The 20,418-nt window shown below is 42.9% G+C and overlaps 1 protein-coding gene across 2 annotated transcripts in view; it reads right to left on the reverse strand.

Moving 5' to 3' along the window:
* Positions 1–20,418, reverse strand: part of LOC115346393 — an 87,901-nt gene that overhangs the window by 10,321 nt on the left and 57,162 nt on the right. Inside the window, exons 1-4 of one of the 2 annotated variants that reach the window (XM_030026401.1) lie at positions 16,833–17,048; positions 5,040–5,171; positions 4,571–4,827; positions 1,601–1,730 (exon numbers count right to left, since the gene is read on the reverse strand). In XM_030026401.1, coding sequence (XP_029882261.1) covers positions 1,601–1,730; positions 4,571–4,638 — 198 coding nt within the window. In that variant the 5' untranslated portion in view covers positions 4,639–4,827; positions 5,040–5,171; positions 16,833–17,048. Of the gene's footprint in view, positions 1–1,600; positions 1,731–3,546; positions 3,626–4,570; positions 4,828–5,039; positions 5,172–16,832; positions 17,049–20,418 lie in introns of those variants that run through there. The other variant, XR_005933223.1, reaches the window with a different exon arrangement.

Raw genomic sequence — 20,418 nt, forward strand, 5'->3', positions numbered from 1 at the left:
TTAGAACTACACACACATATATGTATATACATATGCATGTATATATATGGATATATGGATATATATACATATGCGTGTGTATATATGTATATATGCATATGGATATATGGATATACATGCCCATATATAGGTATACATACATATATACCCATGCAGTGTATAATGTAAATCTAAGGTAGAACTGCAAATATATAACAACATAATGTATTTTATATTGTAGATATTATATATATTGTATATGTTATATGTTATAATATATATACATCCCTATGAGATATAATCAGGTTTCCTTTTGCTTCAGTAAGTCTTTGACTATGGTCAAGGCATCTGAACATTTGAGGTTCCCTCTTTGGAAGGTGAGCTATACATGTCCAACTTCCCTGTCTCCAGAGAGCAGAGGAGCTTTATCCCTTCCTCATAGCACCTGTGAGAATGTTGGGTTGACATTCCCATTCTCTGAGCAGGAGAAGCCTAAAACAACCTGAACACCACCATCCTCTCAGCTCTCTAATTCCTACGGCTCAGAGGTCTCACCATAATAAATAGCATTACTACCTGGAAAGCTTCTGTTGCTGAGAACAAGGTGAGTACGAGGGGACAGGTTACACACTTGGAAGTGTATAGAGTCCTTCAGGATCTATTTGTTCACTCCAGAGAGAAAGTGAGTCATGAGAAACCTTAAGGTGGAGCACTCAAAACAAGGAGTGTATAAATGATTAGCAAGGGAAGGTCAGCACTAGTCCTTCAAGTCTGAGCATGTTCCACTGTTGATGGTACATAAATAATACTATGGATGCCTGTGGTTGCAGGAGAACAGCTATCACACTTCTAGGCTCTGACACGTCTCTGACTCATATAATATCATCGATAAGGCTGATCTCAGTCTTCTTTTAAAAAGGTAGTTAAGGTTACAGGAGTAAAGTGGTAAAAAATGGAACTCAGTCAACAGACTGAGTTTCAAGTCAAAGCTGCAAGCTTGATGAAAACCAAGCTTTTTTTTTTTAATAAAAAACAAACCAAAACACCTTTACTACATGGAGAGCCAAATGCAGGGATGGCAGATGGACTGAATTCCACTTGCACTCATGCAACAATGCAATTAATCATCTTGTCAGATAAAATCCAATTGCAGAATCTTTATTAGCACACTGATGCAAACAAAAGAAAGTATACCGCCTGTTTTCTTCAGATCACAGGTTGAGTTTAGAGCATTTGCAGATAGGAAAAAAATCAGCTGACTTCTTCAGTGAGCAGGAATGACTAGTGATTCACTTGGAGGTATCTGACAAGAACATTGAGATTTTTTTTTTTTTCTAAGATAAACTTTTCTATACAATTGATTTTAAAGAAAGTATTCTGTGGATAACAGACCTAAGTACACTAAATATGTTATCCTTAAATCCACTGATACTTGTGGCATTGCATGCTGTAGCATCTAACTACTGAGTATAGATGTCCAAAGGCTGTAGGTTCTGGTATTTTCAGCAACTTCAGCTGTATCAACTATGGGGGAATCCAGGCCATTGTTGTAGTTTATTACCCAGCTGTGACTGCTCTTAGACATCTCTGACACCACAACTCTTGTAGAGCTACGAAGTACCTTTTGCAATGATACGAAGCTTTTCTTCAGATACTCTCCAGTAAATTTCTTATCATGGATTAAAGATGGACAGGTGAGCTGCATCACAGAGACGGGGCAAATCCTGAATGGTGCAGAGCAATGGAAGCTTCTGTGGAGTGGGAAAATATACACTCATATACCTTTATCTGGTCTTATACTAAGACGTACATAAGTCATTTCACAGACATCTGCATCAGAAAGGACAGACTGCACAGCATTGGGTGAAAAAGCAATTTTTTCAGCATATTTCTATTTAGAAGTTCAAGAGCACAATCCTACTAGAACCCAGCAGTTAGAAGGAATGCCAGGAAAAGCTATATATATACATACAACAGACAACATAGTCATCAGTCTGCCTTTTCTCAGGGAGCTTCTCTTGTGCATTTTTCTTTCACCTACAGTCAGTCTAAGACACTTTGATCCCTACATCCAAGCAGACATCTGGCTGAAAGAAAAGGAGCCAAGAGACCACAGAGATGCAAAGCCAAGGCCAAGTGTTCTCAGTGAGCTGTGGGGGATGAGGTGCATGGGGCACCCTGGGCTGCTGGATGGAGAGGACCAGCTAGAACAGGGGTATGCTGAGTATGCAAATGCTTGTGATTCAACGGCTCCTGTCCCAGCTGGAATAGGGCAGGTGACAACTGGGTGATGCCACTACAAAACCTGAATGTTGACTGGTGCCGTCCCTGCCCCTCCTTGCTCTCAGGCAGTGGGTGGCAGGAAAGGTGACGCTCCTGCCCTTTGACTCTCGAGGCAGGAGGCAAGAAGGATGTAGTTCCATGTGTTTGGGTAAGGATACTATTTGGGCCCATTTTCATATGTGCACACTTTCCAGTCTCGGTGTCATCTGACTTGCCAGCACTTCCTTTGCAGCCACTACTTTCTGTCTGGGATAATTCTCAGCTCCTCTGGTGACACTACAGTGCTGACAGTGTGTGCCTTGCTGGTGATTTAATGAACTGTGGAATTAAAATGCAATTTTGAATTTTAATGAGGTTTAACACTGTGCAGAACTGTACAAAGTTCAATGAAATAATTTTGCATTTTTTTCCTGTCTCTGTACATCTATAGCTATGTATCTTGTCTTAATGTAATATATTTGTGGATGTGGTCCATACATCCCTTTGATTTGAGAATCTTAAAACATTTTACAAACAAACATTATTGGTGGAATAGAGAATCCTCACTCTGAACCACTCTTACCCCTCAGGATAGCTGAGATGCAGGGGAGACATATCTTCTTCTGCACAGCAGTTATAGTTTTCAGGACCCCAAAAAATCTGACACTGAACTGGCCAAGAAAAGAGATGAGTCTCTTGCTTTGGTAACTGGATGTCAACCTCCCACCTCTCAGACAACTTTAATTAACACTTGACCTTGTCTGGTTTGCAGATTTATTTGTCTTTTTGCTTTATGATCAACAAAAATAAGAGAAAAGGTCTTTGAAAAATAATAGAAAAGATACCTGAAAAATGCCAATCATTGTACAAACAACAATGGGTGAAATGGGGATATAGAATTTGCTTTGTTTGCGTACGTGGGGAGTGGCAGAAGGAAGCAGCACCACTCAATGGCTGCGATATCATCTTCAAGTTATAAGAGCCTTTTCTAAGCCATTTCAACAAAAGTTATATGCTGAGTTTGCCTCATCCTTCTCTACCTTCTGCAATCATGTGGGTACTCACTTGTGCAGCAATAGTTAGGGGAAGGACCCAAAATATAATTGCCTTGTTTAGATAGCTGAACTTCTGAAAAGCATAAAACCTAACCTGATTTGTAAGTGCTGCCTGTGGACTAGGCCCACATATGTACATTTTGCCTAGAACAGTATTTTTCTTGTGCATTTCTACAGGCACAGTGAGCACTGAGATCATGGGCATACAATTTACTCATGCAGAAATAAAGCAATAAAATGCAGTCTCTTGCCTGTTTTCTTCTTTAGGAGGTGCTACGGAGGGCTGCCATTTTCAAAGCAATTGTCAGTGAAATTGTGTCTGCATCCTTCTGTGTGAAACAAAAGAATGAGACAAGACACAATAAGAGTTACAAGCTAATCATAGGTTTGGCACCTGCTTTAGATCACAGAAAAATGTCTTGATCCACATACATTTAAATGAATAAATACCAACTTAACTACTTAAGCAGTGCTATCATTCTTTGTCAGTGTGATTCTCATGCTTATGCAAAGTGTATGAAGGAGCAGAGCAGACCAGCATGTTAGAGAGAAGATCGGTGACTCGCAGTTCCCTGCAGTGAACTATACTGAAAAAGGATGTTTAAACCTGTAACTCAGAATTGCTCTGCCTTCATCACACAGGCACATTGCTATGACACAGTGGAGTGGGAGCATAAACAACTTCTCAGAGAAATTTATAAAAAACCCCATATATTTACTCCTTTTAAAAGACAGGAGGAATAACCCCCAAAGCTCACCAAGCTATTTTCTTCTGTCCCCTTTGTTATTTTCTAGTATCTCTGGGCTTGACTAAAAACCACAGCTGTCCACCCAAGCCTTCCCACTGACTTCTGTGGGTCTTGGATGGGGCTTGCTTGTTATCAAGCTTTGGTGCTGACCTTAGTCTGCCATCTCATCTCCCAGGCTCCCAGGAAGAGAGAATAGCAGACCCCAGACAATGTGAGGAAAGAATTGAGGTTAAAGCTGCCTGGAACAGGTTGCAATACATGTTTTGAGATAACTGGTAGTGAGGCTTGGCTTCAAAATCCAAATAGAGGAATGATGTCCCAGCATGATATCCCAGCACGGGTTTGAAGAGCACCAAACACCATGAAACTGGAGGCTTTGGACAGTGCTGTTGATTTAATAATAACAAAATAAAAAATGGAACTGCGATTGAATTTGAAATTTGACCATATTTCTTGTTCTCTCAACTTTGCTGATACACATTACTGCTCCATTTTTTTCTGGGAAAATAGGAAATAAGGACAAACCTTGAAGGTGTAGCTTTCTGCCTGGACCTGCAGCGCTTTAGGCAGCTGCCTGCAAGTGGCCCAGGCATAAATCTTTTGTCATCCAGAATGGCACAGAGGGCATCACAGTCATTCCCACACTTGCTAGCAGAGCCTCAGCAAACTACTGCCACGCATTTGGGTTCTGGCCCAGGACACATCCTCTAAACATTGCTCCTTGCAGACCAGCAGCCTTCTATTCTCCCGTCATCTGTGTTCCCTCCTATTCTGTGCAAAAACTGTGAAGCACAAGGAAGAAAAAGTCAATGAGTGTTCCATTTATCCAGTAAGACCTTGCATACGAAATGGAATAGCACATGGCACCCAGGACAACATCAAAACACAGCTCTGATTAAACACAGTGGGTTTTGACTCAAGAAGTAAAACCAGGAACTAGTATAAATTAGAGGAATAAGGTACAGTTTAATAACCGCAATAAACAGCTACTAACCATGCGGTAGTGCAGAGGTTTCCATTAACCCATGAACTTTGCAAGGCTGCTGGGAACATCCAGTGCTATCTTCTCAGGTGAGAGAGCAGGTTGAAAGATGGGGTACTCCTCAATTCACCCCTTTATTCACACCTAGGGAGGAAATGTATTCTGCTGAGAATAAACCACAGCAAACACAAGAAGCCACCCCTCTGTCACAATGCGCAAACCTGCATTCATGAAGCAGGGTGCACCCAGCATAGAGCACCCCCAAACTTCTGCATTTTAGGAGGATCAACCACCCGCTTTGTGGACATGCCTTGCCTCTGGGATTTCTCTGCTGTTCCTGAAGGGCTGTGGCTGCTTCAGGGAAAGAGGAGAATTTAAAAAAATCATACTAGTGCATTATTATGGGTGACAATTTTCACCACTTTTTTAAAAGGGTGGTTCAGTGGCCCTTTCAGGATTTGAGTGTGTTTAATTTTTGCTGTTTGGACAAGACAGACTACAACCATGGATTTGAAAAATAAAGTTTAATACCCCACTGGCTTTAAAAGAGAAGGTTTGGCATACACATCTTCCCTATGGGATTTTAATTTCTCAGATCTGAACCCCATGCAGCAGGGGAGCCATCATTTGGCAGTAATGCAAAGTGTGGCACAGTGACATTTTTGTTCACACAAATCCTTGCACACACAGAATTTTGCTGAAATGCAGCTAAATGTTTAATGAAGCTGTAGCTGGATAAACTAAGCCTCAGAAATAAAGTTACATGAAAGCGTTGCTCCATGAATGAAAAACTGGTATCTACATCCTATTGCCGTAAGTGGACCCAAGTATCACCGCAGCCCAGGAGTACGAACCCTGAGGGCTCAGCTTCTTGTTGTAATAGCAGTATGAATGTACTGGATGAGTTTTTAGTTTAAAGAGCAATAAACCTTTTGCCAATCAACCCCGAAATATACCTAACCACTGATTCCTCACCCCTGCATATTGATGAGTAACCTGCTGTGTTTCTTATCCTCATCACATTCCTGTTTTGGCTGTTTTCTGTTTTGTTTAGTAAACTCAGATGTGCTAAACAATGCTATAGGACTTTTCCTCTCCAATCTCAGTATCATTTTGTACTACAATGCTTCAGTGCCACTTAATACTGTGACGAGAAGTAATGCATTGACTGCAATGTATATTGCTTGTGTTCTTCTTCACTGCCACAATGAGTCATTATTCAGAGTATGTTTATGTAATATCATAAATACCAATCTCTGGTATTTATGCAGCATAGTATTTACTTGGGCAAGTTGCCACATGCACTAAAGGAGTAAACAAAGAGCCATTCTTTGGAGGGTTAAAAAAGTCTTAAAATGAATCCAATTTTCCTTCATAAGGCACTCCTTGTTATTTTACCTAAAGTGGCTCTTTAAGATATACAGTATGATAAAACACACAATTCCTGGGAGACATAATTATGGTTCCTAAGAGACTGGTGAATAAACAATCAGGAAAAGAGTGTTTGTTTTCCCTAGGTTTTTTTTTTTTAACTATTAATGGAAGGCATTAAAAAAAACGGGGAGGAATGTGTTGGGTTGATAAATGGTAAGAAAAGTTGAGGAGCGCACTTCACTGAACACACAGGGTTTCTGCCTAAAAGCGGTACTATTTTATTGGATTGCAAATGCTCCTATTTTGCAAATGCATTTGCAGTGAGTGTAAATACCACAGTGGACTCTTTGTTTGTTATATTTACTGTACTGTGTACATCAATGGCACAACGTATGTTCTAAAGTAAAGAGCTTGCCTTGTCTCACATTACCTTTAAGCATTAACACAAACAACTTCCTTTGAATCAAGGTGACAAAATCTTCTGCCTTGTACGAAATGTTCTGCCTGATACAAATTCCTAGGGAACGGCAGGGGGGCCCCATCCGGTACAGTGCTGAGCCATTGCAAATACTTTTCTAGCAAATCAGGGACACTGCAGTCAACCCCTACACATGTGTGGCCACTGAAAACCTAGACGACAGCTAAAACAAAGCTGAATCAACAGCTGAAGAAAACCTTTTTGCAACCCCTGTATATCAGAATGCAACTGAATTGGGGGCAGTGGTTAATACTATTGGTCCTCATAAAGTCATTCAAGTGATCCATCACCTAAAACCAGCGGCTCCCAAAGCCACTGGTCACCTCCCTACATCAGTTACCTCTTCCATAAATCAGATTGATGAAACCAAGCTATTCATTCAATTTGATGGTGTGAGTCTTCAACTTGCCGTCGTCAGTAATATTTAAGCAAATGATGGACTTTGTAGGACCCTCGCAGAAGGGTTGGCTTCACACTGCAGGGCCTGGACATGCACCAGCACCTGCCACTGCAGGTTTTTAACCTCAGGAATATAATAATCAGGTCTTATTAGTTTAGCAGAAACAAACATAGACCTTACATTCCTCCTGTGGCAAGTAGGTGTCAAAGCAATAGATCACGCTGCTGTAGTTAATATGCATTTATGATCTACTCATTTCTTTTAAAAAAAAAGACAAGACAGCAGAAGTCATGATAAAGTCTATTTTTTACCAGATCTGAAGTAAATGCTGATGCCATTACAGGCGGAAAAGCACACAGCTCCTGAGTTATTGCCTAAGTGACAGGAAATGTTTTGTCTCTTTCTATCCTACACATGCAGATTTGCAAAAATGGCTAAAAGAAAAATATGTGCACAGGATGAATCTGGTCAAGTTAGTACTTGTTCCTGTCTTAAGGATTTATTAGAGAAGTGAATAAACATGCTTGTTGTGGTAATTAACCCCATGTAAATCACAAATCCTGCTTTTATAGGGTTTTGATTGTGCTGCTATCATTAAGGCCCCTTCAGTGTTTCCAAACTGGAGGCAGGCCCGAGGTTAAACCTTGGCAAACGAAGGGGGAAGGTGCACAAAATGGGGGACAAGGGGGCCCTGGCAGGGGAACCCCATCAGCAAGCCAGCCACCTTGTCACTAGTTCGCTTCCTTGAGAGTCCAGAGACAGGAAAGGCAGCAGCAATAAAAACCATCGAATTCTACAATCTTTGGGCAGTCTCAGCGTGGTAACTACATTTCTGTAATGTAAAAAAAAAAGATTTACTTCTAACCTTGCCACGCCCAGGTTCTGTCCGTGTGAGGCCCATTTCCCTTGCCCAGGCAAACAAGGGTTTGGCCAGCCCTGCACTGCCCTGGCATGTGTGGCACGTGTACAGTGTGTGCAGGGCGCAGGGTATGGCCATCATCTCACACTGCAGGCTGATGAGGAGCTAACTGTTCGTGAGATGCTGGGTTAGCTGCTCCTCAGCCTCCGGATGGTTCCTTCCACAGCCTACTGAAATCTGCAGGAATCTTTTCCCTGACTTCAATGGGCGTTGGATCAGATTTAATGTTCCCAAACCAAATGCCAGAAGAGATGTATGGTGGCAGTGCCAGGAACGGCCCCTTATCTTCTCCTTTGGTTTGTAGGGCCCATCCTGCCCTGTTCTTTTCTAGCAGTTAACACGATTAGTAATGGAAGTCTATGTCTAACAGGAAATGTCTTCTTCCTGTAAAAAAGCCCTCAAATTAATTACCAGTCTTTGAAGAAAATCTGAATTGATGCTATAACACTGACTGAGCAGATACTTTGGTAACTTGCTAGATGTCTTGCTGACATCTGCTATATACAGCATGCAGATGATTAAGGTTAAGTAATAGCAAGAAAGAATGAGATAGTTTCTACACGCACACTTCTGATCACTTTGGTAAGGAGTGGTCCATCAAAGATGTCTTTCAGTTCAGGACGCTTCTTACTAGAGGAAGTTTAATCAGTGAATAATCTACAGCCACCCAGTTAGGAGCATGCTGAAGAATCAAAAATACAAGCTCTTCATAAGTCAATACTGCTTGTGAGACAACTACACTTTTCCTCTCATGCTATGAATCCATCTTGTCTTCTGGCTACACTGAAGAGAAAACGATCACCCAACAAAGACAGCACAACACAGCAAAATTGAAAACACATTTAGCAATTTGCATACCTTGCATGCCATAGAACACCCCCAAATCCTGGTGGAAATGTGCATAATGTGCCAGACATCTTGAACCCAGGAACTCCCCTCCCCATAATCCCTCGGGACCGAAAAGTTTCTGATTGTACTCCAGCTTCCCCATAAAAGCTTCATTGTTACTGCAGCCCAGCCTTTACCAGGAGTCATGGCATTGGGCCACAGCCTCCAGGGACACTCTCAAGCTGCACAAAACAAGTTTTTCCAAACAGTTTAAGTATTTCCCAGCCCAGACTCTCACATTCTAGTTGTTTGTGCAGGGACAGTAACCCACCAAGCCCTGCCTAAAATACTGGTTGTTTAAACTCCACAGAGACATTTTTTACTAACATTCCTTACTGCTGTAACCTCTTGACCATTTAAAACTACTATTAACGGGCAGACTCCATAAGCCTAATGTCAAGGAGTCATCCCTGCTGCAAAAAAGCAGCAATCAGACAATAGATACATAATTGCTGCTTCCTCCGGACCACTACTTCAGCTAGCGATTTCTTAGTTTAACTAGACTTTGCAGCAGTTCACGAGATACATGCAGCATCAGCTGAACAGCTCTTAGCTGCGATAATAATTTGTGATGAAAACAGGAAAATTTGCTCAAGGGGAGTTGACTTGGTTCAGTGGCACTGGAGGAGCCGTATCTCTTGGAGGGGCCTTAGCCACCCTATGAACAGCAGGACCAGGGTGCCAGCTCAGTGCTCAGCTCCCTCGCTTGGTGCCCAGAGCACCCCAGCCGCAGCAGCAGGTTTCCATGGCCAAATTTTGGAGGGGATGTGTCCAAGCTCCTGTGCAGATATTTTGCCCTCTTTTCTATTCAGGCAGCACCAGAGTGGGAAGAGGCCATTGCAAAATTGCTTATTGTACTTAAATTTCTACCCTGGGAGTTAGGGGGGATGCTGGTGTTTGCGTCAAGGGCACGGACAGGCTGGGTGCAGGGATTTGATGGCAGCAGGTGGAAGCTGGGGACGAGGAATGTCACCGGGATACTCTGCAGCTGCCGTAACAGTCTCTGAAGGTGTCTGTCTTGCTCTTTGCTCGTTTGCAAGGGGAAACCTCAGTCAAAAAGTCCGTGATAGTGGCTCAGGCTCCCCTAGCTCCACCATAAAAGCAAGAGTCTCCTCCTCTCCAGCAGGTTTCTGCCAGCCTCTTTAACATGTTCTATACAAACACCGATCCATCATGACCTCCCTGCTCGCAGCAAAGGGCTGGCAGCCTGAAATACACTGCCTTTGGGGATTTGATGAGAGTGGCTACTTTCTGCAGAGATAGCAGCAGCCTGCCCATCCATCCCAGCCAGCCCCATGGGAGCCACTGAGCTGCACCTTCCTTCCCTGCAGGACAGCAGCTCTCCAGCCCCACTTAAGCCAGAGCAGACCCCTCAATATCCCACACCTTCCCTTCCATTCTAGTTCTAATCAAGCTAATCATGGCACTCATTTGCTAAATTAGTACTAATTAATGAAACGATAATTAAAAAAAGGGCTGACTAATTCATGGCTTCTGTTCATAATGGACTTCTCTCTCAGCACTTTGGAGGCACTGGCATCTCTGCCCTGTGCTGAGAAGGTCAAAGCCATTCAAAGTCACAAGCACAGGTCATGGGGACACTCCAGCCATACCACCTCAGCTTCCCCAAGTGTCTCATGGGGGAAAAATAACACCAGTTTGAGTCACCACTTAGCGCCATGGAGTGTTTGGTGTTTTTTAATACAGGGCCCTTCAGAAGGCGGCTTTTAGATGGCTTGCTCTGCAAAGATGATAAAACAAACAGAATTGGAGCTAGAGAGGAATTTCTGGAGTGCTCAGTACCTGCCCTGGCCTCTGCCAGAAGTCCAGGCAGGCCCTTAATGAGCCGCAGCAGGCTGGCGAGTGCCAAGTGGGCATAGCCCTTTCACAGGTGTCTAAATATACACTGTTATTTGAGGAAATAAAAGACTTTAAAATGTGCTTATGAATTCAGTCAGGGGTGCTTGTGTTTAAATGACCTTAGTCCATCCAACCTGTATCTCCCTGGACCTCGAGGGGCTTTGGGCAGGGATGTAGACACTGCGACCAGCCAGCTGCCCTCCCTCCACGCTGCCAAGCTTTAAACTTTGTGGCACTGTCCTCTCCGACCAGGAAGCTGCAGAAAGCAAGCATGCAACGCAGCGTCATCTATTACCTTGGTAAGGCCCTTCAGCTCCGTTTGGTCTAATTTGCTAACACACGCACCATAATTACAGGGCTTGTGTTTGGGCATATCTCAAGAGTTCCTTGTACATGTAATAGGAGAGGATAATTCATCCAGAGCCTATCAGGGAAGGCCAGCCCTAAACTGTCCAGGGCCAGGCACAGAGCCCTTTGTACAGTTGGGAAGAGCCCCAAAAGCCTTTGGAAATCTGGTGCAGATCAAACCTGATGTCTGGCAAGATTCTGCTTTTGCACGTTGCCCTTGTCTCTTTGCAGACTCACTGGTGACTGCTGACGAGGCAGGAGTAGAGATGCAGGCAAGCTCCCTCATGAGGGTGCCCAGTGCCACTCCACTTTTCAGTGCAGCCCCCTCTTCCTTGCCTTGCCCTGGCTAGGGACACACTGGCAAGCTTGAAGGTGCCAACCTGGAAAGGACAGGCTCTGCCAGTGGCGTGCACAACACAAAGAAGGAGACTTTGCTATTTATACGAGGCTTCTTGGCAGCATAACTACGTTGTTTAGAGGTGTGCTAGCTTTCTCTTTCCTGACCATTGTAGCTATGGCCACAAAATGTAAATGGAGACCAACCCCAAGTGCGGGAGTTGATCCTTTGCCTTGTGTGTGCCTAATGGCAACATCTTGTGTTGTCTAATAAGCTCTATCTTGCATCTCTCATTGCACAGATTGAGACTCGTAAAAGCTTGGCCAGGTAATGTGCAGCCCTGCAGAGAGGGCAGCTTCTCCCAGCTGTGCCCCAGTAGGGGCCGAGGTTTTGCTCTTCCTTCGTGACATTTGCTGAAGTTCTGCACTGAAACACTGAAACCGTCTTTGTTCCAGACTCAGCAACGCTCTGCTTTTGAGCACTGAGCAGAGCTGTTTTACATGCTTTGAGATGGCAGCAAACCAACAAAGAACAGCTGATACAATTAGCTGATGGAAAAATAAGTTCATGGCATTTTTTTGGCCTAGAAACCTATCTCACATTAATGCAAATATTCTATCAGGATTCCACTGAGTCCATTCCCCAAATGGATCTGTTACATGCTAGCAGCCTCTGAAGGTAAGCAAGGTCCTGTGTAAGGCCCTGAGGTCTCTGCACCCTGGGGGCTTGTTTTTGAACTCTGATGGTTTCTCTTTGCAATACAGTGAATTCCTGGCCTTCAAGTGGGGCTGTTGTGTGGGGGCACAACATGATGGTAACAGCTCTGCAGTGGTTACAGTCTTTGGGGAAATGGGAGGGTGGCAATGTTACCAGGAAGGTTGGTGCCTCTTTCCTGATGCTTTTATGGAGTTTCTGACAATTAAGACATTTAATTTACAAATTTCTCAAAAGAGATTTTTACTTCCCAGGGGACTGAAATATTTTGAGCTCTTTACGCTGAATTGGCTCTGGCTGAAGATGCAGCTGCCTGGACCATAATATTTCCATGAGAGGATGGACATGTGTGTCAAGTGCGGACCCTGTCGAGGCCTATCTCAACGCACCCGATGAAAGATCACAGGCACAGCTCAGAGCTGGCAGGAGCCCTTCCACTGAAGTGCTGCAATTACAATTGCTCTCACTAAAGCTACATTTGGCCTTTTATCTGACCTTCTTTGATCTTTTCCACAACCTCTGGCAGGTCTTCAGTACATTCAGTTCTTTATATTCCAGCCATCAATCCCACATGCAACCAATTAGGTTTAGACATAGTTTGGTGACCATAATATTGTACAGACATTCTACCAAGTTTTCAACAAGAGAGGGTGGCTTCTACATGTCACTTTCTAGTGGGGAGCACGCTGACTGCAGTTCAGAAATATCCCAAGGAGAAAAACATATTCCAGAATTACATTCCAAGCCCAAAAGTCCCACTTGCAGACAACATGCTGGCTTTGTGTACATACAATAAGGACCCAAATGCTGCTCCTCCTCGTTGGGCACAGCATGCAGGGCAAGAATCTCACTAGACCTGTGTGACCAGGTTTGTCATCCAATAACCTCATCACCTGCCACTGTCATTGCCGGTGACACACACCAAGTATGTTTTGCTTATCAAAACCAAAGAGGCAGCAGCACCCGTAAAGTCTTTTAGCTCTACCCATTTTGTCCAGGCCCCTAAGGAGGGATGGGAGGGCAGCCAATACAGGTGGGTATTTGCCTTCACTGCTTTTGCACTGAATACAGTGCAATCCTCATCGCTTCTCTGCCTTGCTGCTGTACTGATGCAATGCAGTACGGCCAATGTTTATTGTATTACCTGAAGCTCCTCTTTGGGTAGTCTTCAGTTAGAGATATATCCTCCATCTGTTTGTGGTGTCAAATAGCTTGTACTTGGACATGGAAGAAAAATGAAACTCCCCTGTGTTTAGATAACCCTGGAACAGCACAAGTCTTCCAAAATTCAGCAGAGGCATTGAAAGCCTGTCTGTCTCTCTTCAGCTCTGGGATACAAGCTATTGACACTGCTATTTGTTAAAGTGCCCTAGAGTCTGTTCACCTTGGACTTTGCCCTGTTAGTGACAGAGAAGGAGCATATTTCCTCGTGTGTGTCATTTCCTTTCAATGGAAGGAGCCCATGCTGGTGCCGATTGCTGGTTTGTTTTCTTGCTCCCCTGCCAGGGAGAGGATTTCTTGTGTTGGAGGATTGGTGGCAGCAAGAGCAACTTCAAGCCAATTCTCTCACACCTTGAGAGCTCTCTTCAGAAAAAGTGCTCTTTTCTTCCTGCTAACACCTTGCCAAGGAGAAAGAGACATCTGTGCGGACCTTCTAGGTCTTGCCATAGCACAAACATGCAATAAGAAGCCCACAAGCAGCAGCAGCATTATAGACCATGGTTCTGGTGCTAAACTATTTGTAGAGTATTTGCATTACAGCAAAAGGTCTGGATAACGTGTCAATTGGATCTCTAATGAACGTCAGATGGAAAATTATTTAGTGGAGTAGCTTCCTTCAAAAATGTCATTCTGTCACAATCAAAAATCAATTATTTTTACCAACTTTTTTTTTTTTAGGAAAAAAATGCCAACAATTTTGGAATAAAACATTTAGATTTTTTTATTCTATATAATATGTGCATTTTTAAAAGCTATAATGACCTAAATAAGCCAAAACTATTTATTTTTGTGGAATTTTCCTTTGTGGAGAATTTCAACATTTTGAGGTTTTGTTCTGAATTGGAATGAAAACAAATTTCAAAATCTCAAAATCGTCTGTGAAACACTATTTCCATTCTCTGGCCAGCTCAAGTTTCAGGCTAGAACATGTATAATAGCTCCCCTGCAGGGAATCCCTTTAGGAAAAACATCTCTGAATGAATTTACTGGTGCAAACATATAGTTTTAAAGATTTGTCTATTTGTCCACTGCTGAAAGCTTCTCCAAGTCACAAGAAGCCTCCACAAGTTCCTGAACAGCTTATTTCTGAAAGGCATTGCTAACTTTGTACAGTTGATGGTGGTCATTTCCTGGTATTGATATTAGTCATTCAGTTACAGTTGCCACTTACTTGCCATAGACCACAGAATTGATACCATAACTATTTTCTTGTCCAACTTTAGTTGGACTGCTTCTAATAGTTTAAACTAGAGATTATAAGCTTTATATTACATTTTCAAGGTGGGTTCTGTCTGTTCAGATTAAAATATTCAATAGAACAGAATTTATATTCTAGAATATTTAGATGGATTTAAATATTTACAGCCTTAGCAAATATTTCTGCCTCAAAAAACCCCACACATTACAAACAAGATGACTTGCACTTTCATGTGTAGAGAACAAAAACCTACCGTAGGCCAAATTAATTATTAGGGACGCTGATGGAGTCCTACGGTAAGTGCTGTTTTCAAGTGAGTTACTTTGGATTTACAGTGACATAAATGAGATCATAGGCCAATATGTTCACAGCAGCTTTATATATCACAAAGGTATGAAGAAGCCTAATACTGAAATGAATTAACATAAATAGATTGTAAATTAATCTCACACTCTATTAAAAAATCCCCGCATGCCACGGGGTCTTTTTCTGCCTTTTTCTAGTTGTGTTTTACTGGAGGGGAGTTGGTGTGCACTGTGTGCTGATGTACTGTGGAGAGTGTCTCTGCTCCTCCAGAAAGCAAAGGCTTTGTGTCAAGGTGAAAGCTGAACTAAACACACACTTTGCAGTCAAAGTTTGTTTATAACTCCTGACTCTGCTGGGTCAGTTATGTGGCAGTTTCACTAAACAAACAAGTAAAAAGCAGGTCAATGTCCACATACTGGAGTGCAGCTTATTTAAACTGCTTCAATAGTTGTTGGAGGAGTAAAGCTGTAAGTGAAACAAACTGCCTCTGCAGTAAATAAAAGTGCATAAAACACAGTGGATCAAACTCATGCCCAGGTATGACTCTGAGCTGTCTGTCTTTCACTAAGATGCCTTTGACCAACTATCTCAGCATAACACAGGAAGTTATTGAAAGCACATTTGGCACTTGATGCATTTGTTGCAGAATCAGCAACATAAATCTTTCAATCCACTGTCTTGAGTTGCTATATTGTAAGGTATGTGTTAAATTATCACAACAGGAATCACTCTCTGAAGGACTGGAGAGGGGAAAACAAACCAAAATTGCATGGTAAATCTATCAAAGAATGACACATGGGAGTGCAGCCAGTTGAATCAGTACCGTGTATGTCCCTTTCCCATGCCTCAGTTCAGCAAGATATTTTCTGGAATCACTACCCTATTGAGTTAGCTGTTTACCTTGTATATACAAACCACCTCCTTTACTAGACTGCCCATGCATCTCATACCCCTTAATGTAGTTCTCTTTAGAAACCCTGTGAAGGTACAGAAGTGCCATAGTCCCCCATTTTCTATAGGCGACTGAGGCCTAAAGTTAAGAAGCTGCCAAAATATAGGCAGCTAAACACCAGCCCTGCCTCCAGCTGAGCCTTCCCTTTTGTATTTCCTTCTTGAAAGACTGAATGCTTGTCTGGGTCTGGAGAAGAATGTTTCCATCTTTCAATCTGCGTACCCCTTTGTGAACATACAAATATAAAAATAAGCAATCAGTCACCTGATGCATATCAACGTGTATCTATCGGTTCATAAATTTGTTATCAGCCCATATGATATAACCACAGCCTTTTGACTTAATATCCCATCTTTCCTTCTACACTAGAATGCATGTAAAAAAAATGCCCATCTGATTAGATACCTAATTTTAATGTTAAAAAATCCCTATATAAATTTACTCCCTCCTTGCCTTGTATTGTGCAAGAAACATGTTAGCCTGCTTCCTGCTCAGAGCCTGACTTTGCAAAGGCACTGCCAAGGCACCCCGTCACACAACCACCAGGTAGCCACGCCAACGCCGCAGCTCAGCTCAACAGCAACTCTTTCCCTCTTGGAAGGGATGCTGTTACTGTTGCCGTTGGAAGTGGAGAGAAAAGGGTCTCTGAGAGAGAAAAGCTCAGGGAAGGACCCGTTGGTAGTTCTCATGTGCTTGATAGCAATTCACTTGTTTGATATCAGCAAATTCATCAACTGGAGTCTTGGTCACTTTCCTCAGTGTAAAATTTCGGTACAGCCATTTTAGAATAATTCATTAATTTTTACTCACATATTAAGGCTCTTCTCTTTCCAGCATGCCCCTCCCTCCGTGTTTGGAAAAGTTCCCTTTAGATGCTGTGGTTGCTCCCTTACATTTTTGCTCTCTGTTAGTATATCTGAAGGGGACCGTCAGAAGCACTCTGTGTTGGTCTCACTCTGCTCTGCCCGCAGCATGGACTGCCTTTGACAAGAGCAAACGTCAACCAGGGGTTTCTGCCTTTGAACACTCCAAACTGAAACAAAAATAAAGATTTGCAAAATTAAAGCAATCTTACTCATGCAGATTTATTCTAAGGGAAGTGGGCAGAGAACTGGTCCTAGGAAGACTGCAATACAGGAATCCCTGGATTCCTAGACAAAACCTGTCTAAATGAGTTTGTGGTCAACACTTGAAACAAGCAATTGGCCCTTCCATCAGCTGTTACAACAGACCGATTATGGCAGAGCTCCATGTGGCTGGCACAGATTGCTCCTCCGTGGCTTCTGCTGGCAGTCTGACATGTGAAGGTGCGGTAATACATTAACTGTGCACCGCAAGATGGAAACCACTGCTTCTTTTGATTCTACCTGGAATAGTTTTTTTTCTACTCAGCGTGTAAACATGTGAGCAAACAGGGAGAATGGTTTAACAACCAGCAAGCATGATTAAAATGCTTAAAGGAGAAGAAGATATTGTTCAGCTGAGCAGAAGTGAGAGAGAGGCAACTATCCAACTTGGAGGGACAAGGGATTTGTTCAGGGAGCCACAGAAATATTTGTCTGGAAGCCATGGGAGAAAATGAAAAAAAGTATGCTTTATAATAAATATCAAGACGATCTTGTATCACTAAGATCTAGCAGGCTGGGAAATATTTCCTTCAGGGAAGCTCTGGACTTTAAAGTCTAACGGAGATTTTCTAATAGCTAAAGAATAAATACATGCACAGAGTAATTAAAATAGTACTAGATTCCCATGCAGAATGTATAATTGAAATAGCAATAGCACTTTTGAGCAGCAAGTATTATACAGGACTAAAAACCTAAACTGCTGTCCCATAGTCAGACAGCTACGTTCTCTGACCTGTGACCGTGTGAGCAGGAAATAATAGGAGAAATTAAACTGGTCAGTATAAAACCAATAAGGAAGTAGAAGAAACACAAAATCTGTGACACAAAATCAATATGTTGATCACTTTTTGCTGTCCAGCTCCTTTTACAATGTGGAAATAGCTGGTTTGCGGTGCCACAGTGCAAGAAAAGCTTCCTGCACGCTTTCTTGTCCCTTTCTAAGCAGATGATCACAATTACAAATTCTACTTAACAATTAACAATTCTATTTTATTATTAGTAGTAGTAGCATCAGCGGCAGTAATGGTTGTTTTGTTACAGTAGCCTTGAGAGTCACGAACTGTATGCCCTGGCCTGCTGCACATTGCACTCCACAAGCACAGTAACAGATGGAAGAGTTTAAAACCTTGATCTTATTTGTTTGTAAAATTTTGATTTGATTTAAAATTTTCTCTGTTCCAGCAAAGATTTATTTGTGTGCTTTTCTTTACCACTGTGAGGAACGTGACGACTCACAATGTGGAAAGCAAAGCACATGCAGGACAAGAATCAGAAACAAGCAAGAAAGAGAGGGGAGATGGAGAATATTAGCATCCCTGAAGACTTTATTTGCCTTTGCCTCTTTGTAATATGAAGCTTTATTTACTGCCAAGCCCCTCCACACTCAGAAAACATGGGTGAAGACCCAGACCATGCTTAGATTGCCTTAAAACTTCAGAGATTTAAAAATGGCAACACAGTTTGGCTTGTTGTTGTTTGGCATCTGGTTTCTGAGCTTTGCAGTGCATTTGGATCACATTTTCAGGCTTTTCCCTGCAACTGGAAGAATTAGAAATTTATTGTTTAAAAAAATGAAAAGTGAGAGAGTCATGTGATCATATGCTTCCAGGAGCTGAGACTTGAAGAAAAAGCCCACCCCAGACTCACAATAAAATCATGAGAATTGAAAACACCAGACTTAAGAAGCTCATCCAAGCTTTCTGCTGTGCATATGGAAAACCAGGGTGTTGTCAGGACTAGTTAGCTAATGCCATAAAGCACTCAGAAGAACAACGTTAGTTATTATTTAGGAGGAAACCAAAGTGTAAAGTGTTTTACATATAAATCTGCCCTTTAGAAGAGCAACATTAAAAACGCAAGATTGAGCTCTGGATTACTGAAGGGTAATAAAGTGGTTTTAAACACAGCCGTAACTCATTCTGCATGAAAATGACTCAGCAGTGCCTTGACCAAGCTGGAAACAGGACCTCCGGAAGCGATTAGGAGGGGACTGTCTCCCATCATGCCTTCCCCCACTAATCTGTTTGGGACAGTAGATGTGCAGAGCAGGCCAGTGAAAGGAGCTAACGCCAGAGCCAAGCAGGGAGACGGTGGCTCTGCACCTCCGCAATCAGCCTGCGTTTGACTCGGGAGTGGAGCGAAAGATGGTGGCAGTGGCTCTGCTGACACTGACAGGTAATGCCTTGCAAAGAAGCAGAGTGTGCTGTGAAATACATGGTGTGGCCATCTTTGTGTCTGTATCGCAGTGATTTCAGGGGTTTCAGACCAGCTGTAGCCTGGCGATGTGGACTGAACACCCCCACTAGCAGTTGGAGCCCGTTTGGTGCACTCCTGGAGCACCTCTGCCCGTTTGCTTTCAGGCAGAGCAATCCAGTTTGCACAGCTGAGACCACACTGCAGTGCAAGCAGGACTGGGTGAGTGGGGACAACAGGGAGATTTCCTTCAAAAGCGACTCCTGAGCTGAACCAACCCACTGCCACAGGCGCATCCGCAGCTCTGCATAGTGGGCGTAAGGAACGTCAGCTCTGAGGGCAGAATTGAGCCTTCCACAAAACATATTTTGGGCCAAGTGTTTTTCAACTTTGTCCACTTGCGGGTTCATAAAAATATCGCCGATGGGGGTGAGGACTCGGTGATAGCAAATGCAAGACTGCTGACAAAAGATTTGCTTTTCCTTTGCACCTTTTGCAGACTCTTCAGAAGTCCCTCCCTTCCCCAGACATCCCCAGCTAAGAAGCACTGGTTTCAGTCTTTTGGACCAGATCTGTGAGCAGCAGAGCTCTGTTCAGTTTGGTGGCAGTAGAATAATTCACACATGTTGAAATGTTCATTTCCTGGCTTTAGCTGCTTTAGAGCTGGACCTGTCTTACATGCTACATAACTGCTTGGAACCCGCTGGTCCGTTCCTCCTTCAGATGCAATGCAAAGGGAGTGCTGTTACTTTTTTAGGAGAGAACTTAAAACAAACGAGCCGCCACCAACTGCAGTTCATGTATATGGTTATGATTTTAAATTGCAAACAGGAGGCTACTTGGCTTTGCATGGTAAGCATTGTCTGGCAGCGGATGGGCTCCTCTGATCTCCCTGAGCCTTGGATTGCTGCTGTGAGATTGTGTCACAACTAGTCATTAATTATTTCATCAAAAGCTTATTTTTCTCATTTCCTCATCATTATTTCCACCTAGTTTCTTATAAATTGAATCCAGTTATTGGCAAGGCTTGTTCCTCCCCTAAGTGGGGTCTGGGCTTTGCCGAGAAAAACATTGAC

The sequence above is a fragment of the Aquila chrysaetos genome, chromosome 9, assembly GCF_900496995.4.
Source record: "Aquila chrysaetos chrysaetos chromosome 9, bAquChr1.4, whole genome shotgun sequence".
In the NCBI taxonomy this organism is placed as follows: domain Eukaryota; kingdom Metazoa; phylum Chordata; class Aves; order Accipitriformes; family Accipitridae; genus Aquila; species Aquila chrysaetos.